General features: G+C 40.4%; 1 protein-coding gene across 1 annotated transcript in view; it reads right to left on the bottom strand.

The window, feature by feature from the left end:
- Window positions 1-19,182, bottom strand: part of LOC137374567 (immunoglobulin-like domain-containing receptor 1) — a 59,385-nt gene that overhangs the window by 9,395 nt on the left and 30,808 nt on the right. The window contains exons 3-6 of the mRNA XM_068040858.1: window positions 10,228-10,377; window positions 8,698-8,817; window positions 6,798-6,944; window positions 2,870-3,004 (exon numbers count right to left, since the gene is read on the bottom strand). Coding sequence (XP_067896959.1) covers window positions 2,870-3,004; window positions 6,798-6,944; window positions 8,698-8,817; window positions 10,228-10,377 — 552 coding nt within the window. The remainder of the gene's footprint in view (window positions 1-2,869; window positions 3,005-6,797; window positions 6,945-8,697; window positions 8,818-10,227; window positions 10,378-19,182) is intronic.

The following is a 19,182-nucleotide window of genomic DNA, read 5'->3' as shown; positions in this document are numbered from 1 at the left end:
TAATCTACATATAGATTGGGCAAACCGAACTAACAATAATACTGTGGAGGAGGAATTCCTGGAGAGCGTACGTGATGGTTTTTTTGGACCAGTACGTTGAGGAACCAACGAGAGAACAGGATATCCTAGACTGGGTATTGTGTAATGAGATAGGATTAGTTAACAATCTTGTTGTGCGAGGTCCCTTGGGGAACAGAGACCATAACAAGAGAATTCTTCATTAAGATTGAGAGTGAGAGAGTTGATTCCGAGACTAGGGTCCTGAATCTAAATAAAAGGAAACTATGACGGTATGAGGCGCGAGTTGGCTATGGTAGATTGGGGAACTTTATTAAAAGGGCTGACAGTGGATAGGCAATGGATAATATTTAAAGAACGTGTGCATGAATTACAACAATTATTCATTCCTGTCTGGCGCAAAAATAAAACTGGAAAGGTGGCTCAACCATAGCTTACTTAAGAAATTAGGGATAGTATTAGATCCAAAGGGGAGGCATATAAAATTGCCAGAACAAGCAGCAAGTCTGAGGATTGGGAGCAGTTTGGAATTCAGCAAAGGAGGACAAAGAGGATGATTAAGTGGGGGAAAATAGAGTAGGAGAGTAAACTTGCGGGGAACATAAAAACTGACTAAAAGCTTCTATAAATATGTGAAGAGAAAAAGATTAGTAAAGACAAAATGTAGGTCCGTTACAGTCAGCAACGGGGGAAAATTATAATAGGGAGCTAAGAAATGGCAGACCAATTAAATGTATACTTTGGTTCTGTCTTCACAAAGGAGGACACAAATTACCTCCCAGAAATGTTGGGGAACATAGGGTCCAGTGAGAAGGAGGAACTGTATGAAATCAGTATTAGTAGGGAAATGGTGTTAGGGAAATTGATGGGATTGAAGGCCGATAAATCCCCAGAGTCTGATAATCTACATCCCAGAGTACTTAGGAAGTGGCTCTAGAAATAGTAGATGCATTGCTGGTCATTTTTCAAAATTCTAATCGACTCTGGAACAGTTCCAATGGATTGGAGGGTAGCTAATGCAACCCCACTATTTAAAAAAGGAGGTAGAGAGAAAACAGGGAATTATAGACCATAGACATCAGTAGTGGGGAAAATGCTAGAGTCCATTATAAAATATGTAATAGCAGAGCACCTGGAAAACAATGACACTTTCGGACAAAGTCAACATGGATTTACAAAAGGGAAATCATGCTTGACAAATCTACTGGAATTTTTTGAGGATGTAACAAGTAGAATAGATAAGGGAGAACCAGTGGATGTGGCGTATTTGGACTTTCAGAAGGCTTTCGATAAGGTCCCATATAAGAGATTAGTGTGCAAAATTAAAGCACATGGGATTGAGGCAAGGTACTGACATGGATAGAGAACTGGTTGGCAGACAGGAAACAAAGAGTAGGAATAAATGGATCATTTTCTGAGTGGCAGGCAGTGACTAGTGGGGTACCGCAGGAATCAGTGCTAGGACCCCAGCTATTCACAATATATATTAATGATATAGATGAAGAAATTAAAAGTAATATATCCAAGTTTGCAGACGACACAAAGCTGGGTGGGAGTGTGAGCTGTGAGGAGGATGCAGATAAGCTCCAGTGTGATTTGGACAGGTTGTGAGTAGGCATATATAGGGCAGCACAGTGGCGCAGTGGTTGGCACCGCAGCCGCACAGCTCCAGCGACCCGGGTTCCTGTGCGGAGTTTGCAAGTTCTCCCTGTGACTGCATGGGTTTTCGCCGGGTGCTCCGGTTTCCTCCCACAGCCAAAGACTTTCAGGTTGATAGGTAAATTGGCCATTATAAATTGCCCCTAGTGTAGGTAGGCGGTAGGGGAATTGAGGGAAGGTGGGGATGTGGTAGGAATATGGGATTAATGTAGGATTAGTATAAATGGGTGGTTGATGGTCGGCACAGACTCGGTGGGCTGAAGGGCCTGTTTCAGTGCTGTATGTCTAAATAAATAAAGTAAAATAAATAAATGCAGTATAATGTGAGATTATCCACTTTGGTGGCAAAAACAGAAAGGCAGATTATCTCAACGGCAATAGATTGGAAAAGGGGGAGGTGCAACGAGACCTGGGTGTCCTTGCGCACCACTTGCTGAAAGTAAGCATGCAGGTGCAGCAGGCAGTTAAAAAGGCAAATGGTATGTTGGCCTTCATAGTGAGAGGATGAGAGTCTAGGAGCAAGGATGTCTTGCTGCAATTATACAAGGCCTTGTTAAGACCACATCTCAAGTATCGTGTACAGTTTTTGTCTCCTTATCTGAGGAAGGATATTCTTGCTATGGAGGGAGTGCAGTGAAGGTTTACCAGACTGATTCCTGGGATGACAGGACTGACGTATGAAGAGAGATTGGGTCGATTAGGTTTGTATTCACTGGAGTTTAGAAGAATGAGAGGGGATCTCATAGAAACCTGCAAAATTCTAACAGGACTTGACAGACTAGATGCAGGAAGGATGTTCCCGATGGTGGGGGAGTCCAGGACTAGAGGTCACAGTCTAAGGATAAGGGGTAAGCCATTTAGGACTGAGATGAGGAGATATTTCTTCACCCAGAGAGTGGTGAACTTGTGGAATTCTCTACCACGGAAAGCAGTTGAGGCCAAATCATTAAATACATTCAAGAAAGAGTTAGATATAGTTCTTAGGGCTAATGGGATCAAGGGATACGGGGAGAAAGCGGGAACAGGTTACTGAGTTTGGATGATCAGTCATGATCGTATTGAATGGCGGAGCAGGCTCGAAGGGCCGAATGGCCTACTCTTGCTCCGGTTTCTGTTTCCAGTTACCATATGCGCTGTGGAGCCTACCAGTTCAAATATATGCAGTGGCATATTAATACTACAGACTACATACCTCTTTGTGTCGGCCCACTCATGTAGAACGAGTTTAACTGGGAATTCCTTTCTTCCTCACCGTACATGGGTCTATTAAACATCCATGGTAGCATACCCCGCTTCGCCTGTTTGACTAGTTCATGCCTTGCAAGAGCTAAATTTTAAAAAGGCAGTGTCCCAATTAACTATTTAATTCAAAAAAACATTAGCAATGTCTTCTGAAATAGAAAATTGCTCATAAGTACATAATGATTCACAATCTAAAAATGTTGCTAGAATTTCACTGAGCCAGACATTAAATTAAATTGCTGATCTTACAAATATTCATTACTACCAAAACTAAACTTTCCATAACCTAAAAGTACACTGTTGATATAATAATTAATGAGGGGTTTATTGCACTAATGAACAGCTCACTTGGAATTTAGTTACTAGATTTCAAAAGTAATATCCAAATTGAGCCAGATTCTGATGCTGCTTATTTACTGTAGATTTGTGGCATTAATGGAGCAGTTGGAAGGATATTAAACCTGCACTGGTGCCTTTACATACACAGCAGTTACAAATTTTGGAAGATTTGATGGATTTTGTCTTTATATTGTTACAAGGGGCTTTATTTTTGTACTAAAAGTTTAGAATTGTGTGTGTTTTAAAAAAATTGAAAAGGATTTTTCAGGACATGGTCACCTGCATATAGCTGAAATTTTTGAATGTTGACTTTGTATACAAGAATAGGAAAACAAGCAGTTTCAAAGAGGCCAGCCAGGGTTTTGACCTTCTCAGAGCAACCCTTTGAATGACAGGGGAAACATTGTGTCTGGACATGTGATTGGCTCAGGAAGGTTTAGGTTCACGTTCACTTTGGACACTTTTAAAAACCTGAGAGTTGGCAAAGAGCAGGCATGAGAAATTTGATTTCTGGCCTGTCTGGGGATCAAAGTGGAAGACCCAGAAAAGATCTCTCTCTGTGAAGGAAACTTGCATCTCTTGAAAAGAAATCCTGTATTTGAAAGGTAGCAGATTCCTATTGCCTCCTGTGTGAGGAATTCCTGCATCCAGTGTGGTTCCTATTGCCTCCTATGTTTTGGGAAATCCTGGAACCTGAAGAAAGCTTACACTGCTATACTGCTGCTGTGAGTCCTAAGCAGACCTACCGCTACACCTCTGCTGACAGACCAATGTGATGCCTCCTGTAGTCAAATTGCCTTGAACGATTATCCATCACAAACTGTTCATCAACCTCACCTGGAGAAACTTCGAGTGACATCTGACTATTCGACTCTGGGACACCTAACCCAACCGAAGAACTTCCTACCAGAACGTGACAAACTGATTTATTGATTTATTTTACTATTCCTTCTATTCGTAAGAAACAACTGTAAACCAAAACCCTTTTCCCCTGATTAACTCTTTTTTTGAATGGATGAGTGTGTGTGCACACGAAGGCTAGGGAAATAAGGAGATTTTCATTTACATAGATTTATCTCATTAGTGGTTAAGACTTTTTTTTTTCTAATAAATAGTTAATGTTGTTGTTTAAAGAAATCTGGTTGGTGTGCTGTATTCTGGTGAACAAATACAGTCTAATTGGCTATTCTTCGGTAGGTGAAAAAATGTTTTGATATGCCGTTACCCGTGGAGAAGTGGGACTGAATTAACAGTGCATTTCTCTTGCCTTGGTCAGAACAATATGTTGCGTGAATCCCTTATCAGTATATATCTAAGAATTTTCCAACTACATGTAGATTTAATATCCTTCCAACTGTTCCATCAATGCCATAAATCTACAGAAAGCAGGTTTGTCTAGTTATTTTTCTGCTTCAGTGATACCAAATTTAGAGCGATCTTTGATCTTCATGCTCCTACAGGCAGAAGTCTCCAATCCTCAATATTGCACAGGATTCTCAGTTTCCTGCTTGTTCATAAACTGGCCAACCACAAGATTTATTCATTTTCCAATGTTCTAAATGAAGCACCAAGATATGTTGGGAAAATATAAAAATTCTAACTTTGTAAAAATGTCTGAGTAGTCACCATATTCTCCAAGATTCATTCCATTACTGTTGTCACACAGATCATAATAGAAAAATACAGCTCCACAAATCTTGCATTACACGCTCTCTCCCTCCTTCCCCTTGGGCTCGAGTTCTTTAGTACAACTAAAATTACGAACATACGAATTAGGAGTAGGAGTAAGGCACTTGGCCTGTCAGGCCTGCTCTGCCATTCAATAAGATCATGGCTGAACTGATTGTAACCTCAAATCGACATTTCCACCTACCCCCGATAACCTTCCACCCCCTTGCTCATCAAGAATCTATCTACCTCTGCCTTAAAAATATTCAAAGACTGTTTCCACTGCCTTTTGAGGAACAGAGTTCCAAAAACTCACAACCCTCAGAAAAAAAATTTCTCCTCATCTTGGTCTTAAATGGGTGACCCCTTATTTTTAAACAGTGAACCCTAAGTTCTAGATTCTCCCACAAGAGAAAACATCCTTTCCAAATCCACCCTGCCAAGCCCCCTCAGGATATTATGTGTTTCAATCAAGTTGCCTCTTACTCTTCTAAACTCCAGCGGATACAAGCCTAGCCTGTCCAACCTTTCCTCATAAAACAACCCGCCCATTCCAGGTTTTAGTCTAGTAAACCTTCTCTGAACTGCTTCCAACACATTTGCATCTTTCTTTAAATGAGGAGACCAATACTGTACACAGTACTCCAGATGTGGTCTCACCAATGCCCTGTATAGCTGAAGCATAACTTCCCTACTTTTGTATTCAATTCCCCTTGCAATAAATGATAACATTCTATTAGCTTTCCTAATTACTTGCTGAACCTGCATACTAACCTTTTGCAATTCATGCACTGGGACACGCAAATCCCTCTGCATCTCAGAGCTCTGCAATCTCTCACCATTTAGAAAATATGCTTCTTTTTTATTCTTCCTGCCAAAATGGACAATTTCACATTTTCCCATATTATCCTCCATTTGCCAGATCTTTGCCAACTCACTTAGCCTATCTATATTCCTTTGTTGCCCCCTTAGATCCTCTTCACAACTTACTTTCTTAACTATCTTTGTGTCCTCAGCAAATTTAGCAACCATACTTTCGGTCCTTTCATGCAAGTTGTAAAAAGTTGAGGCCCAGCACGGATTCCTGTGGCACACCACTTGTTACATCTTGCCAACCAGAAAATGGCCCACTTATGCCTACTCTCGGTTTCATGTTAGCTAGCCAATCTTCTATCCGGACTAAAATGTTACCCCCTACACCATGAGCTTTTATTTTCCGCAATAATGGTTGATGTGGCACCTTATCAAATGCCTTCTGGAAATCGAAGTACATACATCCACTGGTTCCTCTTTATCCACAGCACGTTACTTCTTCAAAGAACCCCAATAAATTGTGTGCTAATTGGGCTATACATGGTAACTGAATCCCCATTGTTTAATCTGTTTATTTGAAAGCAATGGAGCTGTTCGAACTCATCAGACAATATTCAGAGAAAGAAAGCATGGTAGCCGTAGGCACAAGGTGGGAAACCTGGATCAAAATAATGGTCACTTCATTGCACGCTCACATTCTTCACCATAGGGAAATATCTAGACAAAGGCAATGCCAGAATGTAGGAAAATTCTAAACATTATCTTTGAACTATATTGCACTGTTAACTCTTCCTTTATTCTTGGAATGTGATCAACATTAGCAAGACTACATTTATTATTGCCTTGAACAACCAAATTGTAACGATGATCACATCTCAAGAATGAAGAAGGAAAAACTCAAGAATTTTAGATCATTAGAGATGCTTCTGTACCTTAACCATTACACTACCATAGCCAATTAGTCATTGGATTGATAGCTTTAAGTTCTTCCATTCATTAGCTACTTTTGCAGGGCGAGGCATGGAAAGGAGATAATTAACTGGAAAAACAGCTTTTACCTTCCTCTGGGCAACAGCAGCGTTTTGGGCAGCAGATGCATCGGAGATAACAACAGCACTTTTGTGGGCAGCACTGGCACCAACAAATACTGATCAATATGAACAGTAGCAAAATACCCATGATAATAAATATCACTGTAAGCCAATCTGGAACAAAGATAAAATGATAGGAATTAACAGACTGTATTGCAGAAGAATCTACTGCAAGGAAGTACTCCCAGTGTTCTGATTAATACAATAATGTATTTCCACTTAGGTTGAGTGAAGGGATTTCTTTTAAACAGAGCAATGCCTTTCAAAAGGTACAAGTCATAGAGTCACAATGGTATAGAAGGATTCTATATAGAAGGGTATTCAGCCCATCAAGTCCATGCCGACTCTCGATAGAGCAATCCAGTTGTCTCATTCCTCTGGTCTTTCCCCATAGCCCTGCAAGTTTACTTCCCTCAAGTGCCAATCCAATTTTCTTTTGAAATCATTGATCAGCTCCGCTTTCATCACTCTCAGACAGCGAGCTCCAGCTCATTACCCCTTGCTGCGCAAAAGTTTCTTCCTCACATCTGCCCTGCATCTTTTGCCCAAAATCTTAAACGTGTCCCCTCGTCCTTGTACCATCAGCTAATGGGAATAGCTTTTCTTTGTCTGCCTTATCTAAACCTATCAATCTTGTACACCTCTATCAAATCTCCCCTCAACCTCTTTTGTTCCAAGGATAGCAACCCCAGCTTCTCTAACCCAACCTTGTAACTAAAATCCCTCATTGTGTTAAATGTCCTCTGCACCTTCTCAAGGACCCTCACATCCTTCCTGAAATGTGGATGCAATACTCCAGTTGTGCCTAGCCAGAGCTTTATCAAGGTTCAGCATAACTTCCCTGCTTTTGTCCCTCTATTTATGAAGCCCAAAATCCCATATGCTTTGCTAATTACTCACTCAATTTGCCCTGCCACCTTCAATGATCAATGCACAGGAATCCCCCAAGCCCCTCTGTCCCAGCATACTCTTTAGAACTGTGCCATTAAATCTAGATTGCCTCTCCCTATCCCTTCTGCCAAAATGCATCACCTCACACTTCTCTATTAAATTTAATCTACTACTTGTCTACCCATTCTGCTATCTTACCTATGTCCTGCTGTAGTCAAATGGTACTATCCTCCCTGTTTGCCACACCTCCAAGTTTGGTATGATCAGTAAATTTTGGAATTTTATTCTGTATTCCAAAACCCAAATCATTTCTATATATCAAAAAAAGCAGAGGCCCTAGCAGTGACCCTTGGGGAACGCCACTGTCTACCATCCTCCAGACTGAAAAACAACCATTTACCACAACTCGCTGTTTTATATCCTTAAGCAATTTTTTTTATCCAAGTTGACACGGAGTCAGCTTTAGTTCGTATCTATTGTGCAAATACAGCAACTTCAAGATATTTCAATGGTGATGTACATAGGGAAATGCTACTTTTGCAAAGCTAATGGCAGAGTGGCACAACTTGGACAACAACTCTTGGATATTCACATTTAACTCTGCATCTGCCACTCACCTGAAGTTACTGCACCATTTACACATCAATAATAGCAAAGGCCATTAGCCTCACCGTTATTTTGACAGCAAAACAGGCCCATTATTTTACCTGTTTAGGGTTTTGTAGGGAAGGAAGGAAGATGGTTACTTAAAGCATTGAGAGAATTTTTGGTTTTGTGGCAATTGTTAGTTCCAGACTGGGGGAAATATTAGCAATTTGACTGGTTGTTTTGGTGTAGATTGCTGGTTACTAATAAGCGGTAGTAGCTTTTCCTACCTGTGACAATCAATAAAAGATTTGAGCAAATCAATATGGTTAACCAAACATATAAATGGATAATTTAGAAAGAGCTCAACACAAACAAATTAAAAACATACGTAAAACAATAAGTCGAACTTCTTTGTCGGAGTCTCCTGTTGTGTCTCCTGGTGCCTCGACAGTACAGTAATAAACACCATGGTCCCACCACATCACTTCACTAATCCACAGGTCAGCTCCTACAAAGTAAATATATACCAATTACATTACACAAAATTGATCTAGTTTGTCAAATCAGCATCAATTAATAATGAATTCAGAGTAGCACCATACACTGTAAATAAAAAGCCTCTCAAACATATTCCATTTCTTTCTGGTGTTGTTGCCTGGGTAGCGTTTGAAGTTGGATTTGTCCACAAAGTCTCACTCAACATCCTAAAGTAGAAGATATTGGTCTCTCAACTGTGTTTGATTAAAATGGACAATGGTGGTCACGTTTCTCCCAATCTCAGACTGGGAAGTCTACTGAGATCATTACAAGACTCAATGGCAGCTCAGCTAGTAAGAATTCATAGCTCAACTTTTCCTGGTTTGGCATATGATTATCACATAAAAAGGTGACATCAAACATTGTGGGGGGTGGGGAAGAAGGCAGTCGTTTCTGTTGAATGGTAGTCAGTGGAAGAGTTGGGACATTGAGCAAACAGCTATAGGTTGGGACACAAGATGGATTAGCGAAGAATGGAATAGGGAGGAAAACACAATAAAAGGCATTGAATCAGGTATCTCAGCATCCCATCGTACTTTCAATAGGTTTTGTTTATAAAGGCAGTAATTCCATATTGAAGTGTTTCCCCCTCCCCACCCCCACCTTGCTGGACAATCAGGTCTTGGAATAACCTTGAAATCCGGCTCTCATACTTTGTTGGCTTTCACAGCAACAAATCCGAAAACTGTTTTAAAAAAACAAACTTTTGGCATGATATTTTTCATTTCTATTTTAGTTTTTAATACAACCAGTAGGTCTCCTGTGGCATTGCTCACAGGTAGTCTTGGATCTGCAGCACAGTTTTAAGGCTTAGCTACAGACCTGGCCTATCCCCTCAAGGCCACAATTATAAGACAAATCCAAGTAATTGTATTTGGTTGTTAGTTGCTGAGGTTAGAGGGCAGCTGTAAGTTTCAGGCTTCAAGTCAATGACTGGCTTTCTTTTTTTTAAAAAAAAAAAAGATGCTTTGCCTCTGTAATTGTGCTGTCTGGAATACGATAGATCCAACCCTTGCATCTAGCCCGAGTCTATGTATAGATGATAAAGGATAGATGGCAATTTGTAGTAAAGTGGGACTCCACTGAGCACCTTTCTCTTGCGTTAACATGACATCTTTCAAAACAGCAAGACAGTGTTTCTTCTGACGATGGAGATATCCTGATCCACATCTGCATCTTTATCAAAGAAGCCATGAATTTAAGAATTTCACTATAGCTGGAAAGATCTTAGTATGTAGATCCCTAGTGCTAGTACAATACAGGTGAGACTTTCTCCCAACTAACATTGGCATATTATACTGTTGAAAAAAAAGTTTACAGTAGCTGGTAGAGGTTGCCCTCCAGCTGACTGTACTTAAGTTGGTCTCAATGTGATGCTTACTGTTCTGAATGGTTATCTTCCTTTGTCTATATTCGTTCCCCAGTGTTGGCTCATTCTGTCCCCGTTTCTGAATAACAATTCGCACATCCCGCTGGTGATCCTGGCAGTCATTGGTTGGATCTTGACCCATACTCAACATAGCAATGTATGCTGGAAGAGAAAAAGAAAATTCATCACTAGCCAAAGAGAATACATATTTCTTCCTTTACTGCTCACCTCTCCTGAAATTAATGGGTTATGATATTAAAAAAAACTGTTGTTACGCAAGCCTCAGCAACCACTGGGACTAAATAAATCCTTTCAAGGTGTACATCAACTACCTTACAGACCACAAAACCACAGCAGCATAGAAGGCAGCCGTGTGGCACATCATATGTCTGTGCCAACTCTGATAATCCAAAATGAATCCAATTGCCTTGTACTCTCCCCATAGCTCGGTTCTTTTCTCAAATATTTATCTATTTTCCCTTAAATGATTCAATGGTCACTGTCTCAACCCCTTAATACTTTGAATTTCTCTACTGATTTTGCTTTACTGTCTTACCGATACATTAATAGATTCTCAAACCAGCTTGATCCAATCTAAAATTTATCTAGTTAATCTAACCCTAATGCAAGATTGTTTATTCTATTTTCTGATCCCTATAATATTTCTAACATCCTATTAAAAAGGATCTACTAAGTCAATAGATATAGTCCTCACCTACTTCTTCTGTTAAAAATCCCTTTGACCTTTTTCAGATCAAGAACTTGTCTTTCTACTGTCGAACATCATTACTCCTCCTGCAAAGAGCTTCTTGCATGATTCAGTCTGCACTAATTTTGATTCCTTGAATTGTTTAGAATTATTCTCATTATGTGGGTTATTTTTGGCTTCCTTATTTAACAAGGGGCGGCGCAGTGGTTAGTACCGCAGCCTCACAGCTCCAGTGACCCGGGTTCAATTCTGGGTCCTGCCTGTGTGGAGTTTGTAAGTTCTCCCTGTGTCTGCGTGGGTTTCCTCCAGGTGCTCCGGTTTCCTCCCACATGCCAAAGAATTGCGGGTTGATAGGTAAATTGGCCATTATAAATTGTCCCTAGTATAGGTAGGTGGTAGGGAAATATAAGGACAGGTGGGGATGTGGTAGGAATATGGAATTAGTGTAGGATTAGTATATAAATGGGTGGTTGATGGTCGGCACAGACTCGGTGGGCCGAAGGGCCTGTTTCAGTGCTGTATCTCTAAAAAAAAAGTGTAGATTTAATCTTGTTATTTCTCATGAGACTTAATTATTTACTCGATCCTTTAAAATAACATTAAAAATTATCTTTTTTGTCATTTACTTTTTTGGTTCCACTTAATTTTCTCTCCTTGCTGAGTATTCCAAATCAGCAATGCTTCTGATTTGATACAATAAAGGTCAACTACACAGTCGCCAGAACTTGTTTCTGATCAAATTTGAGGAACTGCTATCTATACTTGCCTAATACACTGCTTCATGACTTCTTTATAAAACTGCTTGCACTTTCAGTTCTCACTTGTTTGTACATCATCGGTTCGCTCTATCCTGGGATTCCTCGTGATTATCAGATGTTTACTTCAGTTTTGCATGCATGTCAAACAGTTTGATAGCTACCCACTTGTCTTGAACTGATTAAAAAAGTGATAACTCGAACAGTTCTTGAAAACCAAATTTGTCAAACTGCAATATTCCTTATGTTCTCTCCATTTTTGAAAGCTGTTTTCACCGTTTTTTCATCAAAAATGGCTCCTTCATCTAATTTAAGTCTATCTTTGCAAAACTTTCTCTACTATCTTCCTCCATATTGTGTTCACATTTTACACCTGTGAATGTAAACTAGAATGTTTGAACCTTAAGTGATGAGAAGTAACTTTTTCAATTATAAAGGTTGCCAACCCTCTAGGATTGTTCTAGAATCTCCAGGAATTAAATGGTCAATATTGAGTACACTGCTGAGAGCAACCCAGGAGAGAAAACACAAGAGCAATAACAAAAAAGTGTTTATAAACAGAAGTGTTCAAAAGATTTTGTTTTTAGTTACAAAATAATTGGACATGGGAAAAATGCTGTTGACTGAACTGACTCAAGAATCATCCAATTGAGTAATAAAGAATCTAGTCACTTTCCAATTGGTATAAGAATGCTCTGTATCATGTGTTTTGCATTCAGAGTAAAACTAACAGGAGGTATTAACTAGGAGCAGCCATGTTGGAACTTTATTTACACCTCCCAGCAGAGAGGGCAGTATACAAAAGATATTATACCACACTCCCCACTTAAAAAAAAACTTATACAGTAAATGTAAAATGGTACTTGTACAATAATACTCTGAAACTTAAGAGGTTGGGTCATATGCTTGTTACTGTAATCACAACCAGAACATATATAACCAATATTTCCAGGGTAATTTACATGTTTAAAAAAATGCTTTAACACTAGTACCTCTAACAAAAATATCATTTGACAAGAAGTAACAAAAAGAACAACTTATTTCTTCTTCCTCAGAATCGCTACAGCACAGGAGGTGGTAATTCGGCCCATTGTGTCTGCACTGGCTCTCCAAGTGAGCAATTAACTTAGTGCTAATCCCCTGCTTTCTCCCCATAACCCTGCACCCTGCCTCCACGGCATTAGATGTGTGAATACACCTAATCTTTTTGCAACAAATCCAAACACATATCTCTCTTTATCACCTCAGTGGATTTTCAGCATTACCTCTGGCCAGCACTGAACTCTCTAAGTTTTATGCCTCATCTTCACTCTGTCTTGCTTTGCTCTTGACGTCTGGCTTAAGCAAACTAAACCTTGACCTAGGAGTGTGTTTAAACACAAACGCTTAAGGTGAGCAACCTGTTGTTGACTGTGGGGTTATTCCGTAAGAGAACAGAATTTTTTTTAGTCTGTGTCAAAGAGAAACATGGACATTACTGCCTAGCTTGTAACCTGGCAAATACTTTTGCAAAGACCTCTTCACAATTTGTACACTTCTTTCTGCAGCACCATTTGATGCTGGGTGATACGGAGATATCAGAGTATGTTTGACTCCATTTTTACTGAAATATTTCAAACTCTTCTGATGTAAACTATGGACTATTATCTGACACCAACACTTCTGGAAACGCATAAATTGCAAACCGACTTCTCTAAACCTAATAGTTTTGGCACTTGTGGTGCTGGGCATAAACATTTATCCACTTGCGACAGCTATTGACCAAAACAAAATACTCTTTACCCTCCACTTCAAAGAAAATCAACAGGTACTCATTCCCACGGTTTTCTTGTGTTTGGCCAAGGAACCTTGGTCGGATCATTTCTCAATCTCAGACACATTTCACAACTTTTCACCGACTCTTCAATATCTCTATCTACCTTTGGATACCAAAAATAGCTTCTTGCTACTGCTTTCATACAGACTATCCTTGTGTGCACTTGATAAAGTCCCTCTAACAACATCTCTAAACTTTGGTGGAATAATGACTCTTGAACCCCATAGGAGACAACCTTGATCTGCACGAAGTTAATTTCTTATCGTCACACTCTAGACTAGCCATTCAAAACATAATTGAGTACTTTACTGTGCACCACATCCTCGAGTTTCTTCAGAAATTTCTCTGGCAGACACTGGCAGGTCATTTGTGTATGTAAAGTAATTTATAGGTAACTCATGAGCTAAAAATGAATCATTCTTCATTCCCTCAATGTTGAACATGCTGTTACTGATCCTTACTGTAAATAAGTCAGCCCAGTTTAAACATATGTTCTCAAGCCAAGTTCTTCCCAGAGAGACTGCCTCTCTTCTACTACTACCCATGACAAATAATAGGACACATCATTGTATTCCACCTTAACACTCACTTCACCCAATACTGGAATAGTTAGTGAAATAACTAGTCAGTTTCACACCAGCTTTTCCATAAGGAATGTGACTTAGGGACTTCTTCTACTCTCCTTCAGAGATAACAGACACTGCTGCAGCTTTATCAACGACCAGCATAAGATGCAAATCTCGGATTTTCATTTTTACTGTGGGTGCTGGAATTACATCTTCAGCCCTTTTTCTCTTAACTTCCATGTGCTGTTTTTCTTGCTCTCTGACTGAGTACATCTCTTGATCTTACTGCTCAATATCAACTTCTGTTGCCATATGTGCATTCGAGGACTTCCAGGTTTCTGACTAGCTTTAGGTCTACCACAACTTCGACCTGGTGCGTTGCTGTGATCTGGAGCTTTACAGTGACCTGGAGCATCGCTGTTTCCACTACTCCTGCATGCTGACTGGATACTAACTTTCCCACAGGCATAGTACTTTGACTGGAAATGGGGGCATTTAGATGGTTGGTGGCTACCATGGCAACAACAGCATCTACATTTCTGACCAAGTCCGTGAACTTGACTGGCTGGTTCCTGCTGAAATCCGGTGGACCTCCCCTGCTGGCTCAGGAAAAGAAATTCCTTGCAGTCTTCAGTTATCTCTTCCTACCATTTCCATGGCTATGGCCTCATCACAGGCCTCCTTCCATGACAGCTTATTGCCTTTGCACAAAAGCTTGGTCTGGATTTTACTGTTCTTTAGACCTCCAAACAAACGTGTCTCTAAGGTTGACTTAGAAGTTGGCACCATAACCACAGTGATGAGACAGTTTCTTTAATTCAAGGATATAATGTGCATTAGACTCATTTGGCAACTGCTTCCTTTCACAGAATGCGACTCGGAGGACAATTTAATTCTTACTCAAGCCATAATTAGCCCAGAATCTCATTTATTTCAGAATAGTCCAAAGTACTGAGGTCTCGCAGACAGCACTGGTTAAACACCACCTCAAAAGCATCCGGCCCCATCATGGTGAGGAAAAAAATTCACTTTATCCTGATCTCTGATTTTGTTAGCTTTAAGCCAAATGTGTAACCTTCATTTCATAAATACATCAGTCCTCTTTGTTAGGTTTGAATTTCCCCCTTTTTTAAAAAAAAATTCATTCATTGGAGGTGGACGTCGCTGGCTAGGCCAGCATTTATTGCCCATCCCTAATTGCCCTCGAGGTGGTGGTGTGGGCTGTCTTGTTGAACTGCTGCAGCCCATACGAGGTAGGTACACCCACACTGCTGTTAGGAAGGGAGTTCCAGGATTTTGACCCAGTGACAGTGAAGGAACAGCGTTATAGTTCCAAGTCAGGATGGCATGTGACTTGGAGGGGAATTTGCAGGTGGTGGTGTTCCAATGCATTTGCTGCCCTTGTTCTTCTAGTTGGTAGAGGTCACGGGTTTGGTAGGTGCTGTCTAAGGAGCCTTGGTGCGTTGCTGTAGTGCATCTTGTATGTGGTACACACTGCTGCCACTGTGCGTCAGTGGTGGAGGGAGTGAATGTTTGTGGATGGGGTTCCAATCAAGCGGGCTGCTTTGTCCTGGATGAAGTAAAGCTTCGAGTGTTGTTGGAGCTGCACCCATCCAGGCAAGTGGAAAGCATTCCGTCACAATCCTGACTTGTGATTTGTAGATGGTGGTCAGGCTTTGGGGAGACAGGAGAAGAGAGTTACTTGCCACAGGATTCCTAGCCTCTGACCTGCTCTTGTAGCCACAGTATTTATATGACTATTCCAGTTCAGTTTCTGGTCAATGGTAGCCACTAGGATATGGATAGTGGGGGATTCAGCGACGGTAATGCCATTGAATGTCAAGGGGACATGGTTAGATTCTCTCTTGTTGGAGATGGTCATTGCCTGGCACTTGTGTGCTGCAAATGTTACTTGCCACTTATCAGCCCAAGCCTGGATATTGTCTGGGTCTTGCTGCATTTCTACACAGACTGCTTCAGTATCTGAGTCCTCACGAATGGTGCTGAAAATTGTGCAATCAGCGAACATCCCCACTTCTGACCTTATGATTGAAGGAAAGTTATTGAAGAAGCAGCTGAAGATGGTTGGGCCTAGGACACTACTCTGAGGAACTCCTGCAGTGATGTCTTGGAGCGGAGATGATTGACCTCCAACAACCATCTTCCTTTGTGTTAGGTATGACTCCAACCAATAAAGAGTTCCCCCCACACCCCCAATTCCCATTGATTTCAGTTTTTCTAGGGCTCCTTGATGCCATACTTGGTCAAATTCTGACTTGATGTCAAGGGCAGTCACTCTCACCTCACCTCGAGTTCAGCTCTTTTGTCCATGTTTGAACCAAGGCTGTAATGAGGACAGGAGCTGAGTGGCCCTGGCGGAACCCAAACTGAGCGTCACTGAGCAGGTTATTGCTAAGCAAGTGCCGCTTGATGGCACTGTTGATGACACCTTCCATCACTTTACTGATGATTGAGACTAGACTGATGGGGCAGTAATTGGCTGAGTTGGACTTGTCCTGATTTTTGTGTACAGAGCATATCTTGGCAATTTTCCACATTGCCGGGTAGATGCCAGTGGTGTAGCTGTACTGGAACAGCTTGGCTAGGGGCGCGGCAAGTTCTCGAGCACAGGTCTTCAGTACTATTGCCGGAATATTGTCAGGGCCGTTGCCTTTGCAGTATCTAGTGCCTTCAGTCGTTTCTTGATATCATGTGGAGTGAATTGAATTGGCTGAAGTCTGGCATCTGTAATGCTGGGGACTTCAGGAGGAGGCCGAGATGGATCATCAACTCGGCACTTCTGGCTGAAGATTATTGCAAATGCTTCAGCCTTATATTTCACACTGATGTGCTGGGCTCTCCCATCATTGAGGATGGGGATATTTGTGGAGCCACCTCCTCCAGTTAGTTGTTTAATTGTCCAACACCATTCACGGCTGGATGTGGCAGGACTGCAGAGCTTGGATCTAATCCTTTGGTTATGGGATCGCTTAGCTCTGTCTATTATCCCAAAATAAATCCAGTGCCATTATTTTTAAAAGTACATACTCAGTTATAGTTGAACATGAATTGCAGCCACAAGAAGCAATCTTTCAAATCGCTCAAACGTGACTTTGGGAGTTCCAAAAAGTGTAACAATGTTCTCTAATGAGATGAAAAAAATCAATCCCATCCTTTCATCGTCATAGTTTTACTCTGAATACAACACAAAAAAACAACAGGTATTAACTGGCAGCAGCCATGCTAGAATTTTATTTACTCCTCCCAACAGAGAGGGCAGTATACAAAAGGTATTACAATATACCACACCATGAGGATGGCCATATTCGGCAACCAATAGTGGGGGTGAGGTGGTTAGCAGTAGGGAGGTCATGTGATGAAATCTCCAGCAATATATCCAACCTGAATTGAAACCCTAATTATGGATCATCAAGACACTCAGACTTATTTCCACTTAGAGACCAGGCAATTTCAAGAATGAGTGACTGCTAAAACATATTTTTTTAAAATCTGGTACAAGGTTACCGAGACATGGCTGTGAGCACAGTGCTCTAGGATTGCAAGACTTTCCTGTTAACTATGCATTTTTCTGAGATTTAAGATGGAAACTGATTAGATCGGTATGCTCTGGTCCAATTATCTCCCAATCCTCCAAGCCCATTACAAATTATATAGCATCTTTAACATAGCAAGATGTCCTGAGGTGCTTTCCCCTGAAGACTACACTTAGTTTAGATTCCTGCTGTGCAATCCCATTGAAGATAGCCCAATATGTTTTATTTTATACAGACACAAAAATTCATACCTACACATTTTTCTATTTCTCCTGCTCAAATTTATGTAAAATTTGAGATTCAGGCTCTAACAGCTGGCATAATACTTTTCTACATCAGTGAATTAAAAAAAACTGCACAAATTCCACATTATAATGCAATTATTAATGACTTTTTTTCCTTTAATTTTCTGTATATTTAGTCCCTGACCTCCACATATAATTGCTCCACCTGGCATCCTCCTGAAGTGAATATGACTGCTGAGATCCTTGGGAAAATGTGAAAAAGTACATTTGCATTGTCTATTTTCTGTTGCCATTTTAGAATTTGAAATATGTCACCATTAATGGCCTTTTCAGGAACCTGCAGTGGAGCTCTTGAAGTACAACACAACTTCATTAACTCATGAGATAGATACAGATAGAGAGTACAATTTGCATTTATATAGCATCACATCAAGTCTCCAAAATGCCCAAGATCACTTCAAACAAATTACAAAAAAAACAAATTTTGACAATGCTGTCATTATGTAGTCTAACATGGCAGCAATTTTACACGCACCAAATCCCACAAATTACAAGATTACCAACACCACAGGACAGCTTTGTGTGGGATTGGATGAGAGAGGCATGTTGAACAGGACACTGGAAGAATTCTGCTTTTTCCCCCCCCAAATAGTACCATCTGACCTCCAATGTCCACCTGAACCATTGGAACAAGCTTAGTTTCATGTAATGTATAGCTTCTCAACAATGAAGACTCCCTCTAGTACTACACTGAAGTGCCAGTCTGGGCTACATTAAAATCCTGGAGTGAAATTTGGACCCAAACTATGGCAAGCTAATAACAGGATCCTGTTAAATATTAGAATTACTGTAGATCTGAGATAATCATTAGTGCCCAATGTTCAGAGCACAGTACTACATCTCCATTTTCAATAGCTTTTTCTTTTGACAAAAACACAACAGTAATAATTATGAAATAATACCTGCAAGTTGAAAGCCTAAATCACATAAAAGCAGGCTGCAATATTGAATCATTACTTAAACATACAATCCAATTGCTGCATATTCAATCTCATTCTTATTACTAACCAATGAAAGTTAAAATCTCGCAAAGTGCAAAGTACAACATTTGAAATTTACGTAAATTTTCAATGATAAAAGGCAACACTTTATTTTAGTGTGAAGCACTGAAATAGGATCACAAACAGGTACTGCTCACACATGTTTGTGCTGTATTTCCACGTTTTCACATCAGATGGTGCTGTAGCATAGCTGAACATTTACTACAGAAAGGTAGCATTTTCCTTTACCAAATGACTGAATGGTCTGTTTTTATTCCAGTG

The sequence above is a fragment of the Heterodontus francisci genome, chromosome 10 (genome assembly GCF_036365525.1).
Source record: "Heterodontus francisci isolate sHetFra1 chromosome 10, sHetFra1.hap1, whole genome shotgun sequence".
Lineage (NCBI taxonomy): Eukaryota > Metazoa > Chordata > Chondrichthyes > Heterodontiformes > Heterodontidae > Heterodontus > Heterodontus francisci.
Note: the sequence above shows the minus strand (reverse complement) of the source record. Positions and strands in the feature narration are given on the sequence as shown.